Source organism: Barbus barbus (assembly GCF_936440315.1).
Source record: "Barbus barbus genome assembly, chromosome: 8".
NCBI lineage: Eukaryota > Metazoa > Chordata > Actinopteri > Cypriniformes > Cyprinidae > Barbus > Barbus barbus.
Genome location: NC_136736.1, coordinates 13,080,504 through 13,101,037, shown reverse-complemented (window position 1 = coordinate 13,101,037; position 20,534 = coordinate 13,080,504). Strand labels below are relative to the sequence as shown.

The 20,534-nt window shown below is 38.3% G+C and overlaps 2 protein-coding genes across 8 annotated transcripts in view; both read left to right on the top strand.

Moving 5' to 3' along the window:
* The first annotated feature begins 330 nt into the window (after positions 1-330).
* Positions 331-16,414, top strand: LOC306874186 (ubiquitin carboxyl-terminal hydrolase 38-like). 2 transcript variants are annotated; one of them, XM_079424032.1, is made up of 11 exons: positions 331-513; positions 1,379-2,113; positions 3,732-3,867; positions 8,628-8,757; positions 9,493-9,594; positions 9,768-9,926; positions 10,566-10,759; positions 10,999-11,092; positions 11,226-11,332; positions 13,128-14,415; positions 15,605-16,414. In XM_079424032.1, the coding sequence occupies exons 2-11, from the start codon at positions 1,432-1,434 to the stop codon at positions 15,764-15,766; spliced, it is 3,054 nt and encodes a 1,017-aa protein (XP_079280158.1). In that variant the 5' UTR covers positions 331-513; positions 1,379-1,431; the 3' UTR covers positions 15,767-16,414. The 2 variants fall into 2 exon arrangements, with proteins under 2 accessions (XP_079280158.1, XP_079280157.1); XM_079424031.1 differs by having other exon boundaries at positions 333-473.
* A 2,369-nt stretch (positions 16,415-18,783) lies between these two features.
* LOC306874133 (GRB2-associated-binding protein 1-like) overlaps positions 18,784-20,534 on the top strand; it is a 78,118-nt gene continuing 76,367 nt past the window's right edge. For 5 of the 6 annotated variants that reach the window (XM_079423930.1, XM_079423929.1, XM_079423928.1 and 2 more), the window contains exons 1-2: positions 18,784-19,354; positions 19,444-19,565. In XM_079423930.1, coding sequence (XP_079280056.1) covers positions 19,494-19,565 — 72 coding nt within the window. In that variant the 5' untranslated portion in view covers positions 18,784-19,354; positions 19,444-19,493. The remainder of the gene's footprint in view (positions 19,355-19,443; positions 19,566-20,534) is intronic. The other variant, XM_079423924.1, reaches the window with a different exon arrangement.

Sequence of the window (20,534 nt, the reverse complement as noted above, 5' to 3'; positions counted from 1 at the left end):
GCTGCACACTGGTGGTGGTTGAGGAGAGACCCCCCATACAGCAATACACAATAAAAGCGCTCTAAATAAATGCCTCATTCATTAATTCATGCTGAACTAGAAAACAGAAATGTAAAGAGATTTTAATGAGTATTGTGGAAAATCATTTTAATGCAGTTATCTGAAGAACACTTGACAAGAACAAAAAAACCCCGGTACATTAATCCAACCGGATAAAGTGAATTAAGAATTATTATTAAGGTGAATTATTAACGATTTAAGTGTCAGTGAGGTAATATGTTGGACACAAGTGTGGGGTCCTAACATCATTTGCGCGCGTTCAGATGACGTACGTGTGTTTCAACAGCTGATTGAAAGAGGTCGCAGTTTACCAAGCAGCTCACAACATTAATCTCCTGAAAATATGTATTTCGGCTTTTGATGTGATTTATTTCCAATTCTCTACCAAGACATTTTCGGAATGCCGTAATTTGGTGAGTGTCGATCGTTGCTGACATCTTTGAGAAAGGACAGGCGAGTAGTTCTTGTTTTTGCTAAGTCAGTGCTGTGGTATTTGTGTGTATCTGCTTTGTTTCGATTCCTAAACCAGTCACTTAGCTGCTGATATTGTCCATAACGATAGGAACAAAACAGATATTTAACCTTTAAACTGTGTGTGCGATTTTTACTGCTTCGTGTTTTATTGTGTCGTCCTATTAAATGGTTGGTTTACTTCTTTTGTATTTGCCAAGCTAGCTAGCAGAGTAGTTAGCAGGTAGCTTTATCTTAATGACAGCTTTAGAGAAAACAATTTCAACAAACAACATATGATATTGATTCTTTCTAAAAAAAAATGCTCTGTCTAGGGGAGTAACACACAATAAATACACGTGTTAGGGTCGATATATATATCTGTATATGTGTATATATATGTGTGTGTGTGTAAAAAAAAAACATTGTCTACATAGGTAAGAGAGATTAAATAATATTAGCAGTTGGAATTTTCTCTCATACTAGCAGCTTTATCATTTTTAGGAGTGCTTAAATCAACCAGCAACAGGGTTCTTTAAAGAATTCGAATATATATATATTTAAAAAAATAAATAAATTAATAACTCTGGGGTGGAATAAAGTTTGTGTCATACTGAAATGTATACTGGAAGGTAACAGAGACAACATCTGTTAAATGTGTAAATGTGCACTAAAAAAGCTGGCGTAGAAACAATTTTCACTCAGAAATTGCTATCAAATTTCACAAACAATCAAATCTTGCCATCAAATTTAGCCAACTTTTTTTTTCTTTTTCTTTTTTTTAATTTGAAAAGCTGCCTCACAGGATGTATGGCCAGACATGACTAATACTTTGACACAAGAAATAATATAATTCTCTCATCTACAGTTACAGCTCTATTGGCTTACCTCACCTTTCCTGTGGTGCAATACAATCCAACCATGGATAAGATTTTGGAAGCGCTGGTCAGCTCCTCCCATCCTCTGACTGTCAAACGGGCTATTGTGAAAAAAGTGATGGAGGCTGCAGAAAAGGAAGTGACTGAGGAGCAGTGCCAGGCCTTGTACCATCTCACCACCCGCCTTATTCTCCTGGGTGAGGATGCTTTTCAGAGACAGGTTGGCCTCCAAGTGCAAGAAGCGTACGCACGTTACCATCGCGACGAGTTTGCACGCTTCTTCAGCAAGGAATACGTGCTTGGTCTCCTGCAGCAGGGCTATGGCTCTCTAGACCGCAGAGACCCTGCCATCTTGGACTTTCTTCACGGTTCCCTCCGACTGCTCATCAGCTGCCCGGCTGTGTTGGAGTTGGCACCGCTGCTACAGACGGAGGTCCTACGCATCATCTGTGAACGGCCAGAACCAGCAACATGTGCCAAGCTGGCCACCATACTGACGGACTTCCCTCAGTGTGTCCCTCGAGAGAAGGCTGGAGTTCTGTTTTGTCAGCAGCTTGTGCGCACCTTTGCGTATTTCCACTGTCCTGCCACTGAAGAGCGGGAGTTGCGGGAGTATGTGGCCCAGGTGACCAGGGTGAGTGTGCTGCTGCAGGGCATCTGGAAAGCCGAGCCGGCCACGCTGCTACCGTCACTGCAGGAGGTGTTTGCCATCATCTCATCCACAGGTCAGTAAACTATGATTCCTCTTTGAATGATATATTAAATTAAGGAAATTAGAATGAATGGGAATGGAGCTATAAAAAGAATGCAGAAGCAATATGAAACTATCATTAAAAAATGCCCATAGTAGACATATGGACATGAGGGTCAGTAAATAATGACAGATTTTTTTATTTTGATAATTCAGGGTTTCCCCAAACAGTTTTTTTTTTTAATCGTAAAAATGTAAAATTAAAATGAATTTGTAATTTTAAAAAATAAAAACAACCTGAATAATACACACAAACTATCAAAATTTGATTAAATATTTTATTTGTTTACCTGCATGTCATGTGACCATTAACCATCAGCAGAGAACCATGAACATTTGAATGTTTTGGAAAATTGTTGAAATCTTAAATCTGTGGGGTTGCTTCAAATTAATATTTTAAGTAAATATATATATATATTTATTTTAAGTGTTATTGTTATATGTGTTAATGTTACAATATTATAATAATTATAATACTTTTTAAAATATTAAACAATTACCTTTTATTTTTTATATTTTAAAACATTAGTTTTTTTTATATTTTATATAATATTGTAATATTATGCAGTACCTGCTGCCCTTTTTTAATATGCATGAATTTAGAATGGTCTGAGGAACCTCTAGAAGCTTAATAATAATAATACTAGTAATATTTGTCTCACTTTTTAATATAATAATAATAATAATAATAATTAATTCATTACATTTTATATAGCGCTTTTCTAAGCACTCAAAGCGCTCTACATTGTGAGGGGTGGTGTCTCCTCGTCCACCACCAGTGTGCAGCATCCACCTGGATGATGCGACGGCAGTGACAGAGTGATGAAGCCAATCAGTGTAAGGGGATGATTAGGAGGCCATGATGGTCAGAGACCAATGGGGAAATTTGGCCAGGATGCCGAGGTCACACCTCTACTATTTTCAAAAGACATCCTGGGATTTTTAATGACCACAGAGAGTCAGGACCTCGGTTTAACGTCTCATCCGAAAGACGGTGCTTTTTGACAGTATAGTGTCCCCGTCACTATACTGGGGTGTTAGGACCCACACAGACCGCAGGGTGAGCACCCCCTGCTGGCCTCACTAACACCTCTTCCAACAGCAACCTAGTTTTCCCAGGAGGTCTCCCATCCAGGTACTGACCAGGCTCAACCCTGCTTAGCTTCAGTGGGCAACCGGTCTTGGGCTGCAGGGTGATATGGCGGTGGCAATATCACCCTGAATAGATTATATGTGTGTGAGAGAATTGGCAAGTATGCATTTACTATTTCTGCAGAATTTTTGAGAGATTTGTATCTGAAATATGTCATAGTCTGTTAACATGCATTTTGAAACAATGACTGAAAGGGGTGTTTCACAGCAGCAATTCAATTATAATGGTCAGAAAAGGTGGAAAATGGATTTTTATTTTAATGCAAAAATATTCGAAACATAAAAGGATTTTCAAGAGAAATCAGTGAAACTATAAATAAATGTATGACATGACCCCTTTAAGAAATCTTAAATATGGTATATGCACATGAAAAATATGAAATCATAATCATGTAATGCTCCCTAATAATAATTCCACAATGTGTTTGTTTTCATTTCAGACCCGTCATTTGAACCCTCCATTGCTCTAGCAAGCCTGGTCCAGCACATCCCTCTGCAAATGATCACAGTCCTCATCAAAAGCCTCACCACTGACCAGAATGTTAAAGATGCCAGTATGACACAAGCACTCTGCAGGTCAGACTGTGTGTGTGCGCTCAGTGTAAAGCTGGTGAATAGTGATTTTGTGTCTGTTTAAAAGACTAAGCCCTTGATTCAACTGCCATCGTGTTGTTTTCTCTAGTTCTTGTGTGGTTCAAGTATGTGGTAATTGCATTTATGCAAGTCATTTAGAAAGAGTGTAGTGTCCATCATGGCTCAACAGATTTTAAGTGATTAGTGTTTGTGTTGTTGTTGTTTTTAGGGTTGAATGTTGAGGTCAAAATGTTGCCAGTTTTCTTTTTTTTTAATGGCGCTGTTACTCTTATGTAAGGCTTTTATTTTATATGTTGCCTGTTGTTGGAAACTTTTTCCTTCGTCAAAGCAGAGACCAGGAGACTTTGGGATAAGTTACTCTTTATTGAGAACTCGCAGTAGTCGCTGTAGTCATCCAAGTCTGACTCAAACAGTATACATTGTAGTTTATATACATTTCGAGGGGGAGGGATTTACATAGAGGTGGATACACTCGGAACAAAGCATGTAAATGAAGTATACAGGTTTAGGAACCCGCCCCAGACTCTAGAGTGTTACCAGTCCTAATTCAATCAGCATAACTATTCAACTGTATAAATGCTAATCCAATCAGCCTGACAGTATCACCCAAATGGTCAGGAAGTGCCTACAGACAAAAGGTTAATGTCTCAGACACCTGGGCTGCCTGACTTCATCTTAGAATGTCATCATCTTTACCTCAAAATGTAAAACACACTGTTTCAGTTTATATATAGTTATATAAATAGTTATACTATTACATTGGAACCTAGATTTATCCTTTTATAAATTTGTAATCCAACAGTTCCCCCTTTGAGAGTTCTAATAACTCTCACAAAATACAAATTTAGACACTTGAAAGTTCATTCTTGTAACTTGTGATCGTTACAGGCACATAGCACATGCTCTGTGTTGATTTTCTGTAATTGCATGCTGACACAGAAACAAACATGCAATTAGGGTCCGTGAAGTTCTTACGGGTAATAGTCTTTTCTGGTTGGAACTGTCATTTTCTCGTGAGACGCGTGAGTCATTTGTTGAATGAAACACTTGATACTGTGGACGCATAGATAGTACGCCAGTAGGAGAAACAACAGAAGAATTGCTATTTCCTTGATCCACAGCCAGGGTTTACCTAAGTTTCCAAACCATGAAGAATTATCTTCAGTCATCTTGTGTATTTTTTCTGAAAGATCAAAAATGTCTTGTTGGATCTTGTTAGTAGTACGACAATCTTGATCATGTTGATGGATGACTGAAGTTCCCGTATGTGAGTCTCTGCGTTGTGTATTTTTTTGTTTGTTCTGTCTTCCGTGACAGTTGGCTCGGCAGTGGGTCTAGTTGTTTTTTAGAGGTTGTGATTTCATACGCAGGTGAGGAGGTCGGTACGTATGGGTCTCGGGACAGCCATCAAGCGGTATCTGCACAGAGTAAGAAAGAAAACAAAAGACGACAGAGCAGTATTTGTTCTAAAAGATTGCAAACACTAGGGTTGTGTCCTTTGTTCGATCTGAGTCTGCTATTGTTGTTCTTTCTTTCCCTATTTCTTAATTCCTGCGACACCTAAGGAACAGTGAGGTAAGGATGGACTAGTGGATGGGGAAGGCCTATGAGGGAGTCTTCACCGCAGGGTTGGCCCCCGAAGCCTATTGCATTCGGTTCTTCCCTGGGCTCTCACTGGTCCGTGTCCTATCCTATCCCTGTAGGTGGGGGAACAACTTTACAGTGTGACACATCTCCATCCTCTAATGGAACATCAGTCATAACAAACATCATAACCCAGAGAGGATAGGTGAGTGGCTGGAGTGTGCTGTAGTATAGCTTTGAAGGCTGTGAGTGTACTTAGCTAGCGTTCTCTCAATGGAAGGAAGTGACAGTCACCTTCCTGTTATTTAAATTACAAAGGATCTTTCATCTTTGTTGTACATTACTAGTGAAGTTAAGCACTCACAGCCCTAACAGTTAACACCTGAGCAAGCTGCTCCAACAGTTCGGTGAAGTGGGGAGGGGCTGCTTCAGAGAAGCAAGTAGACTGAGTAGGAGCTGAGTAAAGCTGTTAATTTCTCCTAATGTCTTTTTACTTTTCCTACACTCTTTCATCCAGTGTCCAGTTTTGCCACAGTAATGACAACTGCCCTCCTTCTTAGGACATTTACGTTTCTGGTGGTTCTCTGTATTGACCTTATAGGATGCTGCTGCAATCTTTACTCTGGCTTTAACATCAGCATCTCTTTCCCATGTAGCTAACCTGTCTAGGTTACTTCTGAGAGTTCTGTTAGACCAAGTTAGATCTAGAAATGGCAAGGCTCTTCTGTATTCAGCTACAAGGCCATCTGCCCAGATGCGGACTAGGGGTCCTTTGTCATCTAACACACTTTCAGAATCATCAACTATTCCACTGTAAGTTACGGCTGACTGACAAAACCTTTCAGTGTATTCACTTACAGTTTCTTCTTTCCTTTGCACACAGTTAGTGATTCTGGACCAGTCTATTTTGGGTCCCATGATATTCTTTAGAATTTTCAAAACACCTTCTCTCAAATCGCCTTTACTTGCATGTTGTAGTTCAGAAGTAACAGCAGACTCAAAACTGTTGAATTCAGATTCAGTTAGAATTTCTGACATTAGCTGTGTGACTTCTGCCAATGACATGTCATAGAGACGCATTTTGCTGATCAATGCTCTTCTAAATTCAGAAAAATTTGTGCGTGCTGAGGGTAAACTCTGGGATAGTCTCTCTATATCTTTAGGTCCTAGCACTTTGGCAACAGTTTGTATTTGGACAACAGAAGAGTTGGGAGGAACACTTTCAGTTCCCTCAATTCCCTGAGATCTTCTCCTAGCGCCACATACCTTCACTGAATCTACAGGCACATCAGTTACTGATTGGATGGTTACATCTGTTTCAAAGAAAGCTTTTAAGTCAGGATAATTGTTATCAGGCTGACTGACTTCTTCCACATCAGTTTTTGCTGAAGCTTTGTTTCGGTTCAATTTCTTAGTCAAAGAGGATACTCTAGCACGGAGCTCTTTGTTCTGTTCCTCTAGCTCTGAGTTACGCTGAGACTGTTGTGTAGCTAGCGCTAAACCAAATTCTCTGTGGCAGCATATAATGCCTTTCACGTCGTTCTTGCGAATACATGCTCCTAGTACCTTTTTACACTCATCTACCGACCAAGTCTTGTCTGGATGAATCTCATATTTCTGCGTTAGTTCTTGTCTAACTTTCTCAGTGACTATTAGGTTCATTTGTACTCCTAACAGTGATTTGAATTCGCTATCTGACCACAAAGGAGTCGCTAGACCACCTTTTTCAGTTGTGGGGATCAGTCTAGCATTCTTTCTAAACATATTGTGAGTTTCTTTGTTACCACACAATCAAAACACTAAAACTTCTCTGTTCAACAGAGGGTATGCTTGTTAACACATCAACTATTGTTAACCTTCCTTGCCAGAGCAACGGATAACGCAAATTACTAGCACTTTACGCTAATCTTCTCTGCCGAAACAGAGGGTCACAAATATTAGCACGTAATGCTAATCTTCCCTGCCTGAACAGAGGATAACCAATTCTTCCCTGCCTGAACAGAGGGTCACAAATATTAGCACGTAATGCTAATCTTCCCTGCCTGAACAGAGGATGAATCTTCTCTGACTACACAGAGGATAAATCACCTTCCCTGGTAAAGCAGAGGATAAATCTTCCCTAACTTTACAGAGGATAAACCTTCTCTAGCAACGTAGAGGATAAACTAGTCTGTTAAACAACCTTCCCTGATTAGACAGAGGATAACGAATATTAACATGTAATGCTAATCTTCCCTGCCTGAACAGAGGATAAATTTCATCTCTAAAAGAAAACTTTAGAGGATAACTTAGTTAACCAAACCCTACAGCTGTCTGTTAACTCTTCTCTGACGGCGCAGAGGATAATACATTTGTACTGGTCTTAAAGGTTCTTTTGGATAGAGTGGCACTCACCAACCCTTGGTTTTACAGAAAGATTCAGTCTGGAACACAGTCAGATCTTTGAGCTTGAAGTTTCAATCTGGATTCAGAAGATTCAGTCTGGAACACAGTCAGATCTTTGAGCTTGAAGTTTCAATCTGGATTCAGAAGATTCAGTCTGGAATGCAGTCAGATCTTTGAGCTTGAAGTTTCAATTTGGATTCAGGTGAGGAGCTCTGTCCGGGTCACGGCACCAAAACTGTTGGAAACTTTTTCCTTCGTCAAAGCAGAGACCAGGAGACTTTGGGATAAGTTACTCTTTATTGAGAACTCGCAGTAGTCGCTGTAGTCATCCAAGTCTGACTCAAACAGTATACATTGTAGTTTATATACATTTCGAGGGGGAGGGATTTACATAGAGGTGGATACACTCGGAACAAAGCATGTAAATGAAGTATACAGGTTTAGGAACCCGCCCCAGACTCTAGAGTGTTACCAGTCCTAATTCAATCAGCATAACTATTCAACTGTATAAATGCTAATCCAATCAGCCTGACAGTATCACCCAAATGGTCAGGAAGTGCCTACAGACAAAAGGTTAATGTCTCAGACACCTGGGCTGCCTGACTTCATCTTAGAATGTCATCATCTTTACCTCAAAATGTAAAACACACTGTTTCAGTTTATATATAGTTATATAAATAGTTATACTATTACATTGGAACCTAGATTTATCCTTTTATAAATTTGTAATCCAACACTGTCCTGACCCTGTTTTCTCTCTCTATGTTTTTCAGGATGATTGACTGGTTGTCCTGGCCTCTAGCCAATCATGTGGACACCTGGGTCATTGCTTTATTAAAGGGACTTGCTGCTGTTCAAAAGTTCACCATCCTCATAGATGTCACACTACTCAAAATTGAACAGGTTTGTGTTTATGTGTACTGTGTGTAAACAAATTTCATAAAAGAGCTTTCAAAGTCACATATTTAGAGAATTACAAGCAACACCAGCATAAGACTTCTGGTTATTGGGAAGTGAAATGGTTCAGAATTTAGTTGGTTATTTCAGTTCCTTAAAGGTGGGGTATGTATTTTTTCAAAAACGCTTTAGAGTCGGGCCGAGTACCAAAACAAACTTGTTGCTAATCAGCAGTAAGGGGCGTGTCTACTCATGATGAAGAGGAGAGAGAGCGCTCAGTGCACAGGATGGACATTAGCCGAGCGGAGCGACAACCGAAAGATAGAGATGGCGGATAAAAAAACAAAAGATGAAAACATCTACGGAACAAAAGAAGGCTTGTCTACACCGGATGCGACAGTTGTCTGTCTACACTGGACACGACAAAGCGACCATTGAAAATCATTAGAAGTTTGTGTCAATACGTCATAAATAGAACGCAGCAGCAGTTTACTGTTGGGGATTTGTCATGTCCCATCCAGTGTAGACAGCGGAGCTATCAAAATAGGGGCAAGACCTTTTTGGGGTAGGGGCGTGTTTGTTTTGGTGATTTGAAATATCAACATTGGCTACCAGAAATCACTTACCCCACCTTTAACTATTTTTTTTCTTTGATGCCTAAAAATGGGTTGTTGTGACCTGCCTGGCAGAGGCTTTTCTGTGTGTTTATGTGTATGGATGTTTTTGTTTATCTGTTTACAGGTCTTTAATCGTCTCTGGTATCCCATTGTGAGACAGGGAGCACTGGTGGTTCTTTCACACATGCTGCTTAGTTTCCAGCACTCTCCTGAAGCCTTCCACTTAGTAAGGCCATTATGAACATTTCTCCGCTTTCTTATTTTTCTTTTAACATTCAAATAAGTTAGAACATTGTAAATGTTTGTAGTGCTATTAGTATCTGATTTTAGAATTTTTATATTTGATTTGTAATCATTTCAGTGTGATGTGAATCATATAACCCTTGTCATTTATACCAGGTGGTTCCTCATATAGTTCCACTTGTAAAGTCTTTGAAGAACGATGGCCTTCCCAACAGCAAAACCTTCCTGCTGCAGTTTGCAGAACTCGTCCACTGCATGATGTACCAATATTCCGGCTTCCCAGACCTCTATGACAGCATTCTTGAATCCATTAAAGTAAGAGATAAGACAGGGAATTTCTGGTTTTATCCCTTATGAACTAACTTAAGTATGCAAAACAAAGAACATGTTTTGTGTACCACTGATGAATTTATTTAGCATGTTTAATTTTATACAATGTTGCTCAAATGTTGGGGTTCTGTAAGATTTGTAATGTTTTTGAAAGAAGTCTATTATGCTCCTCAAAACTGCATTTGTTTGATAAAACAAAATTGAGTAACAACTCCAATATTGCAGAATATTACAATTTTAAATAAAAGTTTTCTATTTTAATATATTTTCAATGTTATTTATTCCTGTGATGGCAAGGTTGAATTTTTAGCAGCCATTACTCTAGTTTGCCGTGTCACATGATCCTTCAGAAGTCATTCTAATCAGCTGATTTGATGCTTAAGAAACATTCATGTTGTGCTTTGAGTCTTTAAAAGTTCAAAAGAACAGTGCTTATTTAAAATAGAAATTTGTTTGTAGAATTGTAAATGTGTTTTCTGTCACTGTTCAATTTAATGCATACTTGCTAATCAAAAGTGATTAATTTCTTTCAAAAAACAAAAAAACTTACTGTACGCAAACTTCAGAACAGTAGTGTATTTCAATGCCTCATCTGTTTTATATCCACCTCTGGTTCTGTTGTAGGAACTACCTAACCCTAATGAGGAGAAGATCAAATTTGTTCTGAACCAAAGTGCCTGGACCTCTCAGTCAAATTCATTTGCCTCAGGCCTGCTTAAGATCACAGGAAAATCAGAAACGGGGAAGACGGGACTTGTGAATCTGGGCAACACATGCTACATGAATAGCATCATCCAAATTTTATTTATGGCTACTGAGTAAGTTTTAAATCTATTGCATGTTATCTGATCTCTTTCTCAACTCTTCTACTGTAATTAATCCAACGTTAACATTCTCCATATGCAGATAGCATTACGTTTTTATACCATTATGGTTTTTAATGTTTGCATGTAAACACAATGTAAAACATCATAAAATGATCCTCAGGCATTTAAATATGTATAATACTTTTTCAACTGCAAGACATTTCTCAGCTGTAACAGTCTCTCTTTAAAAGTTTCAGACGACATGTTATGTCTCTGCATTTGAATGGCAGCAGCCCACTCATGAAGAAGTTCCAGCTTCTTTTTGCCTTCTTGGCCCACACACAGGTTTGTTTATCTTCTGTGTAGTTTCCTGTTTGTCCTCTGAAACATTGCAGAAGTTGGCATTGCTGGGTAGGTGTGTTAAATGAGAGTTTAAGCATACCTACTGGTGATTATTATCATGTTATTTGACCACCAGAGAGCAGCATTTTCTCCAAGGAATTTTTTGGAGGGTTCTCGGCCGCCATGGTTTACAGCCGGATCCCAGCAAGATTGCTCAGAGTATTTGCGCTTTCTGCTGGACAGGTAAACTCAGAAAATGGCTATGGCAAGAAAGATGTATGTTTAAGAGTTGCTCTAGGCATAAATGCTTAATGCCAGACTGAGCTGATATTGAAACTTTATTAGGACAGTTTATGGTAACACATTAATTCAATTTGACATTACAGCTGCTTTATTCTATTACATGATTCCCGAAGACCAATCAGAACAAGCTGAACTTTTGCAAGAGCACCAGCAGACATCAGTCTTCGATACATATTCACATACACAAACACACAGTATTATTCTGGTTCCTGTTTGTTTGTCAGAAATAATGGAGAAAATACCCTTGTAATATTTTTTTTTCATAGCTCATGGAGTATGAAGAATAAGTGAGCAAGTAAACTACAAGTGAGAAACATTCATTTGTACAGACATTAAAAAGAAGCCCATCAGAGGACAGCCAGTCAGCTTCAATATAAGCTGGTCAAATATAAGTCCATAAAGTGTGGGAAAAGTTTGGTCATAGTCGTTTCTCATTGGGCAGTAACATATTTTCCTCATTTACATGGGTTAGTGTGAATTTTTTTTTTAATTGCCATCTAGAATCGTTGCCATCAGGGGAAGTCGTGGCCTAATGGTTAGAGAGTCGGACTCGTAATCCAAAGGTTGCGGGTTCGAGTCTCGGGCCGGCAGGGATTGTAGGTGGGGGGAGTGAATGTCCAGCGCTCTCTCCGCCCTCAATACCACGACTGAGGTGCCCTTGAGCAAGGCACCGAACCCACAACTGCTCCCCGGGCGCCGCAGCATAAATGGCTGCCCACTGCTCCGGGTGTGTGTTCACGGTGTGTGTGTGTTCACTGCTGTGTGTGTGCACATAGGATGGGTTAAATGCAGAGCACGAATTCTGAGTATGAGTCACCATACTTGGCAGTATGTCACGTCACTCACTCACTTAAGTAGAATCCAGACCAGAATGTCTGTTTTTCTCCTGCCACCCGCAAAAAAATTCACTGTCCGAATCCAGGAATTAATCCAAAAATCGCTTTTTCTACAGCCAAGCACCATACGGTAACTGTTGCGCTTCACTGGAATGTGTGTATGTTTTAAATACGGACATTTTTATTATTAAATTGCTGGTAACTGTTTATAAGAATAATATCATGTCACTGCTTCACTACTGTGGCTTCAACAAGTATGTGATAACATTTTTACATATGTATTATATACATTTATATATTTTAGGGCTTGCGCAGCAATCATTTTACTAGTCAATCAAGTTGCTTGGTCAGATGTTTACCTTATGTAAATAAGAGGTTGTGTATAATTTTCACATTTTTAAAATGACATCTATCATTTTGAGAAAGAAAATGCTAGACAGAAAACCATTCAGGTTTCCTGTTAGATGAGATATTTCAATAAATAGGATATTGTATTAAATTAATATTTGATTTATTACTTGTCTAAGTAATAACATTTTGTTTACATGTGACTGACCACGTGACAAATGCATTTCTGGGTTCATAGGGTAAAATTGTCACATGAAAGGACATGCAGATTTATATTTCCAGACGTCCACAGGAGAAACGCTGCTTTCCAAATTAGGCTATATATTATCCAATAACTGCAAACTTTCAGAATGTCAATGAAACCACATTTATGTACATAATTTTGTAATAATAATTTGTTGACCACAAATAAATATGAGATTTATTGTGATTGAGTATTTTTTATTGATTACAGCCCTAAAAACAATAAAATGTGTTTTCTTATTTACAACTGCAGGGGGCGTTCATGCATTTCATGTATTTGTTTTGTTCTGTCTTCCTATGATATTAAGGTTGCATGAAGAAGAGAAGACTCTCTCAGTTCTTCAGGTGTCCAGCCCAAAACCTGAACCTGCAACCACTTCTGCTGAAACTCTTCCCAATGCTGTAAGTCAGCCAGTCACTGATATGTCATCGCATCCAGTTCCTGTGGCAGCCAAGGATGATGGTCGCACTCTAGTGGAGCGCATGTTTGGTGGTCGACTCTCTACAGCCATCCGCTGCCTGCAATGCTACAGCCTGTCAGAAAAAGAGGAGCCATTTACAGACCTCTCTCTTGCCTTCTGCCCCTCGATGTCCAAGTGCCACGGTCCCACCGATGAGCACAAGAGCTCCTCCTCTGTGGGACCCTGCCAAGGGGCGGTGAATGGAGGCAGTGAATCCTCAGAGGGCTCAGTAAAAGAAGGTACAGGAACCAGGATGGAGAGGCCGGTGGTGGAGCCCACACTGTCTGTACCAGATTTGGTCGACTATTTCCTAGCTCCAGAAATCCTAGAGAACGAGAACTGCTACTTCTGTGAACGCTGCAGCTCACTGCAGAGGGCCGAGAAGGTCATGCAGGTGGTGGCGGCACCTGAGTACCTCATTCTGACTCTGCTGCGCTTCTCGTACGATGCCACCTGCCACGTCCGTCGCAAGATCCTGGACAATGTAGGCATTCCGCAGCACATGAGTCTGCCTTTACGCCAACACGGTATCTCTGTTTCATCATCTTCCTCAACTGCAGCTACGTCTTCCTCATCTGACTCCCCCGAGAGTGGTGAGAATCTAGCTAAGAAGCTCAAGCCTTCTCAAAAGGAGGATGGGATGACAGAAAACAGAACAAATAGCGAGGCAAATGACAGTGATTCGGAGATACTGTCAGTGCCGTATGTTTTGAGTTCTGTTGTAGTGCATTCTGGGATGTCCTCCGAGAGCGGTCACTACTACTCGTATGGAAGGAATGTGAGTAGCACTGATGGTTATGTAGCTCACCCAAGTTCTAAGACCCTGAAAAGCTCCAGCCTATCAGAGTGCTCGACAGCCTCACAGGAGGAAATGGGATGCGCTGACCACAAGTCCACGGACTGGTTCTTGTTTAATGACAGCCGAGTGACTTTTACAAACTTTGAGTCATTGCAGAACGTCACTTGTCGCTTCCCTAAGGACACAGCCTATGTCCTGATCTACAGGAAACAAGAGGTTAGTGGACAACCGAGCAATTCTGGGCCAGTTGTAAATGGCTCAAGACTGAGTGGAGAGCCACCCCTGCAGAAGGAGCTGATGGATGCCATTACCAAAGACAACAAACTCTTCCTACAGGTGGGGATATTGTACTTTGTCTGTGGTGCTCTTTTATGTTATTCAAGGCTGCATTTATTTGAATAAAATACAATTAATAAAGGTAATGTTCTGAAATACTGTTACAATTTTAAATAAGTTTTAAACCTTTGAATGTATTCTATTCCTATGATGGCAAAGCTGAATTTTCAGCAGCCATTACTCCAGTTTTCAGTGTCACATGATCCTTCAGAAATCATTCTGATATGCTGATTTGATGTTCAAGGAGCATTACTTATTATTATCGGTGTTGAAAACATTTGCACTACTTAATATTTTTGTGGAAACGATGCATTTTCTTCTATGAATAGAAAGTTCAAATGAACAGCACTTAATTAAAATATTTTTTTGTAACCGTGTAACAGCTTTTGAGCTGTAATGTATAAGCTGTTATCTTGTCAGTGGCAGAACACTCATTTGTTTTGTCTGGGTCAGTTTCCTTTTTTTCAAAGAACGTGCGTGAACATGCATTTCTCATAAGACTTGCATACACATTTTCTATCAACATTTCTGAATTGAAATTCATTTTTGCATTGTACAACTGTCCTGATAGCACAATGAATGAAGACTTGCTTCTGAAAAGAAAACCTTACTAAATAGTAATATTTTCATAAATTAAAGTAATTTTAACAAATACAAATGAAAACTTCAAGTAATATGGTACAAAAACATGAAGGGGGAAAAACAGGACATGAAATAATTTTATAAAACCTTATGGCTCTTTGTAATATCTTAAAATATCAGTTTACATTTTAAGCTGCTTTGAATATATTAAGATATATTCTTACTTTTTCAAGTTGTAATAAATGTTATTTTTATCGTTATTCTACAAGTATTTTCAAATAAAGGGTTTTTCAATGAAATATGAAACATTTTCCTTTTTCTCTTATTTGTGACCATGGACCACAAAACCAGACTTAAGTGTCAATTTTTAAAATCTTTAATATATTTTTAATATATTTACGGTAATAAATTTACTAAATATCTTAATGGAACATGATCTTTACTTAGTATCTTAATGATTTTTGGCATAAAAGAAAAATCTATCATTTTGACCCATACCATGTATTTTTGGCTGTTGCTACAAATATAACCCAGCAGCTTAAGACTGGTTTTGTGGTCCAGGGTCACATTTGTCATGGATTTAACCCTTCATTTATTTTCCTTCCAGGAGCAGGAGCTGAATGCCAGAGCTCGAGCTCTTCAAGCTACTTCTGCTTCTTGCTCATTCCGACCCAATGGCTCTGATGACAACGATCCTCCTGGTAGCTGTGGGCCCTCAGGTGGGGGCGGAGGAGGGGGATTCAATACCATCAGCAGACTCGTCTTCTAAGGAAGGGTCACAGGCATAGCCTGGACAGTCCCACTGACAACACCGGACTTTTTTTTTTTTTTATTCTTTTTTTTGCTCTGATAGCCCACAATGTGGATAAGTGTGCCACCTCAGAACAGATGTGTCTTAGTTTTTTCTGGTTTGCATGCTTTTTCCCTTCACATTGACATTCATTTGAAATTAATTGAAGCAATTTGAGTACTATAGGTCAGAAATGGGCATGCAATAAATTTGTACAGAATACAGTAATAATTACAGTCTCACCTGAAATCTTAATTGTTTCATTTTCTAAACCGAAATCATTAGACAGAGAATGGTTTTAAAAATTAAAGCAAATATTTTTGGACCACACTATACAGTGAACATATTATTAATTGGCATGTATTAACTGGAAGTTTTTCAACTTCTGGTTTGAGGATCTGTTTTGTCAATTATTTAATTACAATTAAATTATTTTATTCATTCAGGGAACATTTTTTTGGATTTAACTTTTTAAATGCTGAAGTTTTTTTAAGTGAATTTTATGTGCCTTTTAATACTTCAGATTTTACAGTTATTGGACTAGCTACACAAAAACACCATCTCTTGCTGTACAGTGTTAATATGTAATAATTATGGTTTTGCTCTCTAGTAAAGACTCATAACTGAAAATGGTCTAATTTTATTATTCAAAAAGCAGGTTACAATTTATCACTGTCAGATTTTGTCATTTACTGGTTTAAACATTTGAAAAGACTGCCTATTTTATGTCAAGGTTAGAGATGTGAATTCAGTATGAAAGCTCAGTGTCATATCAAAAAAAGTTGAAACTTCAGTTCTCAGTGTTCAGTTACATTGACACACATTTGATTTCAGGGTAACACTTTACAATAAGGTTCATTAGTTTACATTAACAACATGAATGAACAATACTTCTACAGCATTTATTTATTAATCTTAGTTAATGTTCATTCCAGCATTTACTAATGCATTATTAAAATCACAAATTGTGTTTGTTAACATTAGTTCATGCACTATGAACTAACAATGGACAACTCTATTTTTATTAACTAACGTTAACAAAGATGAATAAATAGTGTATTAAATGTATTGATCATTGTTTGTTCATGTTAGTTAATACATTAATGTTAATAAATGACACCTTATTGTAAAGTCTTACCGATTTCAGTACAAATACGTTGATACATTTTCATTACTTATAAAAATTAAATAAAACATTTATTTCCATTTCTCACTTTTATTTAGTTTTAAGTAAAACTTAAAAACTATATAGACATATTTAAAAAAAGTTATAAAAAATGACAAAAAAAAAATAAAAATTACTATAACTTAAAAATGAAAGAGAAAACACAATAGAAACAAGCTATAATAATATATAAATTGGTTTATACTGAACTCCAAAGCAACAATTAAAACAAGTGCTACTGTGTACATTCAATGCTCAAGACATGTTCTAAGACAACAAAAATCAAGGTCTGTTTTGACTATCAGATTATGAGACCTTTGTTAGTCACCTCGTGGCTATCAATACATAAGTCCACCCCCAACATCCCAGTGTCCTCAGTTTGAACCACTGCACTCCTGTCCTTTGGTGAACCCTAACACAACTCCGTTTGTGAGCATGAAGTCTACTTAAAATCATTACTACAACATTGTCCTTGTGCATTTGCTTAGAATAGACACTCAAGGCTGTGGTGAAGCACTCCTTAGATGCCCGTTTCTAAATTGGAGAACTAATACATGTAGCAAAGTTGGCTTTGTGGTTTTCAAATGTGGGCACTGTTAGTCCCCAGAGCCATTAGCTTTATAACAGTGTTGTGCCACTCACACAGTCTCTAAAACCATTTGGTAAAATCAATGACTCTGAATTATTCGACAACTGAGATCTACAAATGTCTTTGCTACAGTTTAGGCCACTCCCACTGAAAAAATATTATAATATTGTTATAATACTGTAATAACCATTTAAATGCCACCTATCGTCTTTGTTTTTTGTTTGTTTGTTTGTTTTTTATCAATAATGGAAGAAAACAACCAAGGTGTTTGATTGTAATTATGTCTTAGACAAAGATACTTAATATAAATGATAGGCACATCCTGAAATCACATGATGGAAGATTATAGGATGATAAAATGAACTAAATCAATCCTTTGCACTGAGATGCAAATCACAGCAGTGAGTAGGCACAAAGCTTCAGAGATGACCAGTAAGGCGTTTAGCATTACAATAACATTCCAAAGATACCAATCCCACAAACATCAACGTTCTTTACTCAAAGAAACTGTTCACTTTTCATCATTATATTACTAATTAGCAGTGATATAAACTTTAGTACCTATGCTTTTTAGTGTTTATTTATCTTCAACACTGCCTGCATTTCTGCCATTTTTTATAGCATGTAGCTATACAGTAAACTCCTGTATAAAAAAACTCAACTAGCTATTAAAAGTCAGCATCGTAAACTTTGACAATTCTGGTTGGTAAGTAGTCTGTATCAAGACGTTCGCTTGTAACGCACTAGCTATATTTTTATTGGAAGTCTCTGTCTGACTCTTTTCTGCGATTCGGTTCTTTCGAACAGTTCATTTAAAGATTCAGTTCAGAAGCAAATTCAGTGATTCTTTTACGTATTTACGTAAATACGTCATCATGTTTTGAATATTACATGCTCTAAACACTTAATAAAGCTAAATCTAGGCACGCCTGGCTGTGCATTACTTTTTGGGCTTTATTAAGGGCGGTGTTTACTGCAATGTTCATTTCAGTTTATTGCAGCATGATTCAACACAAAAAAATACAAACATATCCTATATAAAAATAATTTAGTACCTAAAATATCATTCGCAGTCACATTAAACAACACAAACAAGTGTTTAGATTTCTTAAAGTTTTGGCAGATAAAATAGCAATTATAGAAAAGCTATTATAGAAATATTTATAATAACAATCATATAAACTTTTTTCTTTTTTTTTTTTTACAAATCATTCAGAGTTTGTGAACCGGCTCAGTCGAATCAGTAAAAAGATCAGACTCAAAAGAACAGCACTACTTTATGATCGCAGTCTTAATCCAGACTCGAGCGAGTTTTATTTGGGATTTGTTTACACCAAGACTACATTTCCCATGATGTAATGCTCTCATTCTCCGTCTTGAGCGACTTCTCCCTGCCTCCAGAGGCCAGAGGAGGCTGAGTTTAGGGAAAGTATCGACGGTTATGCTTGTCAATCAGCAAGGAGCCGTGGGGAGTGAAACTGGAGGGAAGGTCGACGATCGGGACGGATTTCTAGTCCAAAAAGCACTTCAGTGCTAATGCGACCATAATGTTTTGGAAAAATAAGGAAAAACTGTATATATTTTCAAGGAAACTATTTTGGTTTACTTTGAAATAAGGTAACAATCAAGCAAAGCCTCGTTGCATTTCAGCTGTGGGGGAAAAAAACGAAAACAGCGGATTATTTACACCGACAAAGTGTGTAAACTAAAAGAGGGCTCCGCTACAGACGGATATCGCTGTGTTTTTGATATACTCCCCTCGCTAGAGGAGAGAAGCTCTTCCCTGCGGACGTGCTGGAAACCAGGAGTGACGGTATTTGTGTTTGCTTTAATAAACGCACTGAAAACACTTGGGCGCAACTTCCACCTCATATTTTGGGACTTTGGTTTCATATGTTGCAGGTTGAGACACAAAACTTAAAGCGCGTGTTTTCCTGGAAGGATAGGAGAAAATGAGCGGAGGAGATGTGGTGTGCTCGGGGTGGCTCAGAAAATCTCCACCTGAAAAAAAGTTACGGCGTTATGTAAGTAACATTTTAATCTTATTCAAATGCACTGACAGTGTTGTAACCGCAGGACTGTTGGGGCAAGATTCTTGCAAATTTAGAGTACGCTTTCCAACAACCGCAGGTCAATCACTGCTCGCGATCTGTCGGGTAAGGCTGTTTTTCGTTCAAAATGCTGACGATCCAGGCATAGTTTGAACACGGGATCAGTTCCTCAGAAATGTGTGAGTGAGTGTATGAACGCTGTGTTCATAGCACTGAAATGATTGTGAAATGTTTATAATCCTTATTTGTGGCGTCTTGATCGGTTGTGTAGGACACACCTACCGGTGCTGGGGGAGAACTTTTTTTGTTTGTTTTTTTTAAAGGAGCATTTTTTTTTCTGATTAAAAGATTTACACTCAAATTTTTGAGAAATATCACTTGTATACTACGAGTCTCTCACATGCGAGTTTTGTAAAAGTCTGTTTTCTTCTACACGGAGTGGGTCGCCTCATTATGGGCGGCGCCATGTTGACATCACATGGCATAATTGACCAAGGTACGAAAAATAACAACAACAAAAATAATGTTTGCTTAATATAACACTTTTAGCTACAGGTTTGGGTGTAAACAAACAAGTAGGCCTACATATAAATAGTTACAAGGACGGTCACTCATGGCAGACAGAGAACTTGTGGGAGTCTGGTGCAGCAGCTAGCCACCAATAACATGCCAAAAATCTTTGGAATTGAATCTGAGAAGATCCATAAGTGGATGCATGTAGTATGAGATGGGGAAACAGAGACAAAACAAAGTGTAAGAAACAGAACAAACTTCATGCATCCATTGCATAGGAGTTAGTATAAGACAAGTCCAAAGTGTCTGGTACAGTTGGAAACGATAAGAGCCAGCTGTGCATAAACCTTAGTGATATGCTTATTGTTTTAATGGAATGTGGCTTGACCCGCAGACACCACTGTCATGCATCTAAATCTAAACACGTTT

Bases quoted from the DNA above. Each gene is read 5' to 3' on its own strand.
- LOC306874186 (XM_079424032.1), top strand. From the start codon at position 1,432: ATGGATAAGATTTTGGAAGCGCTGGTCAGCTCCTCCCATCCTCTGACT. The intron at 9,595-9,767 runs GTAAGGCCATTA...CATTTATACCAG, and splicing joins CTCCTGAAGCCTTCCACTTA to GTGGTTCCTCATATAGTTCC. The intron at 11,333-13,127 runs GTAAACTCAGAA...TATGATATTAAG, and splicing joins TTGCGCTTTCTGCTGGACAG to GTTGCATGAAGAAGAGAAGA.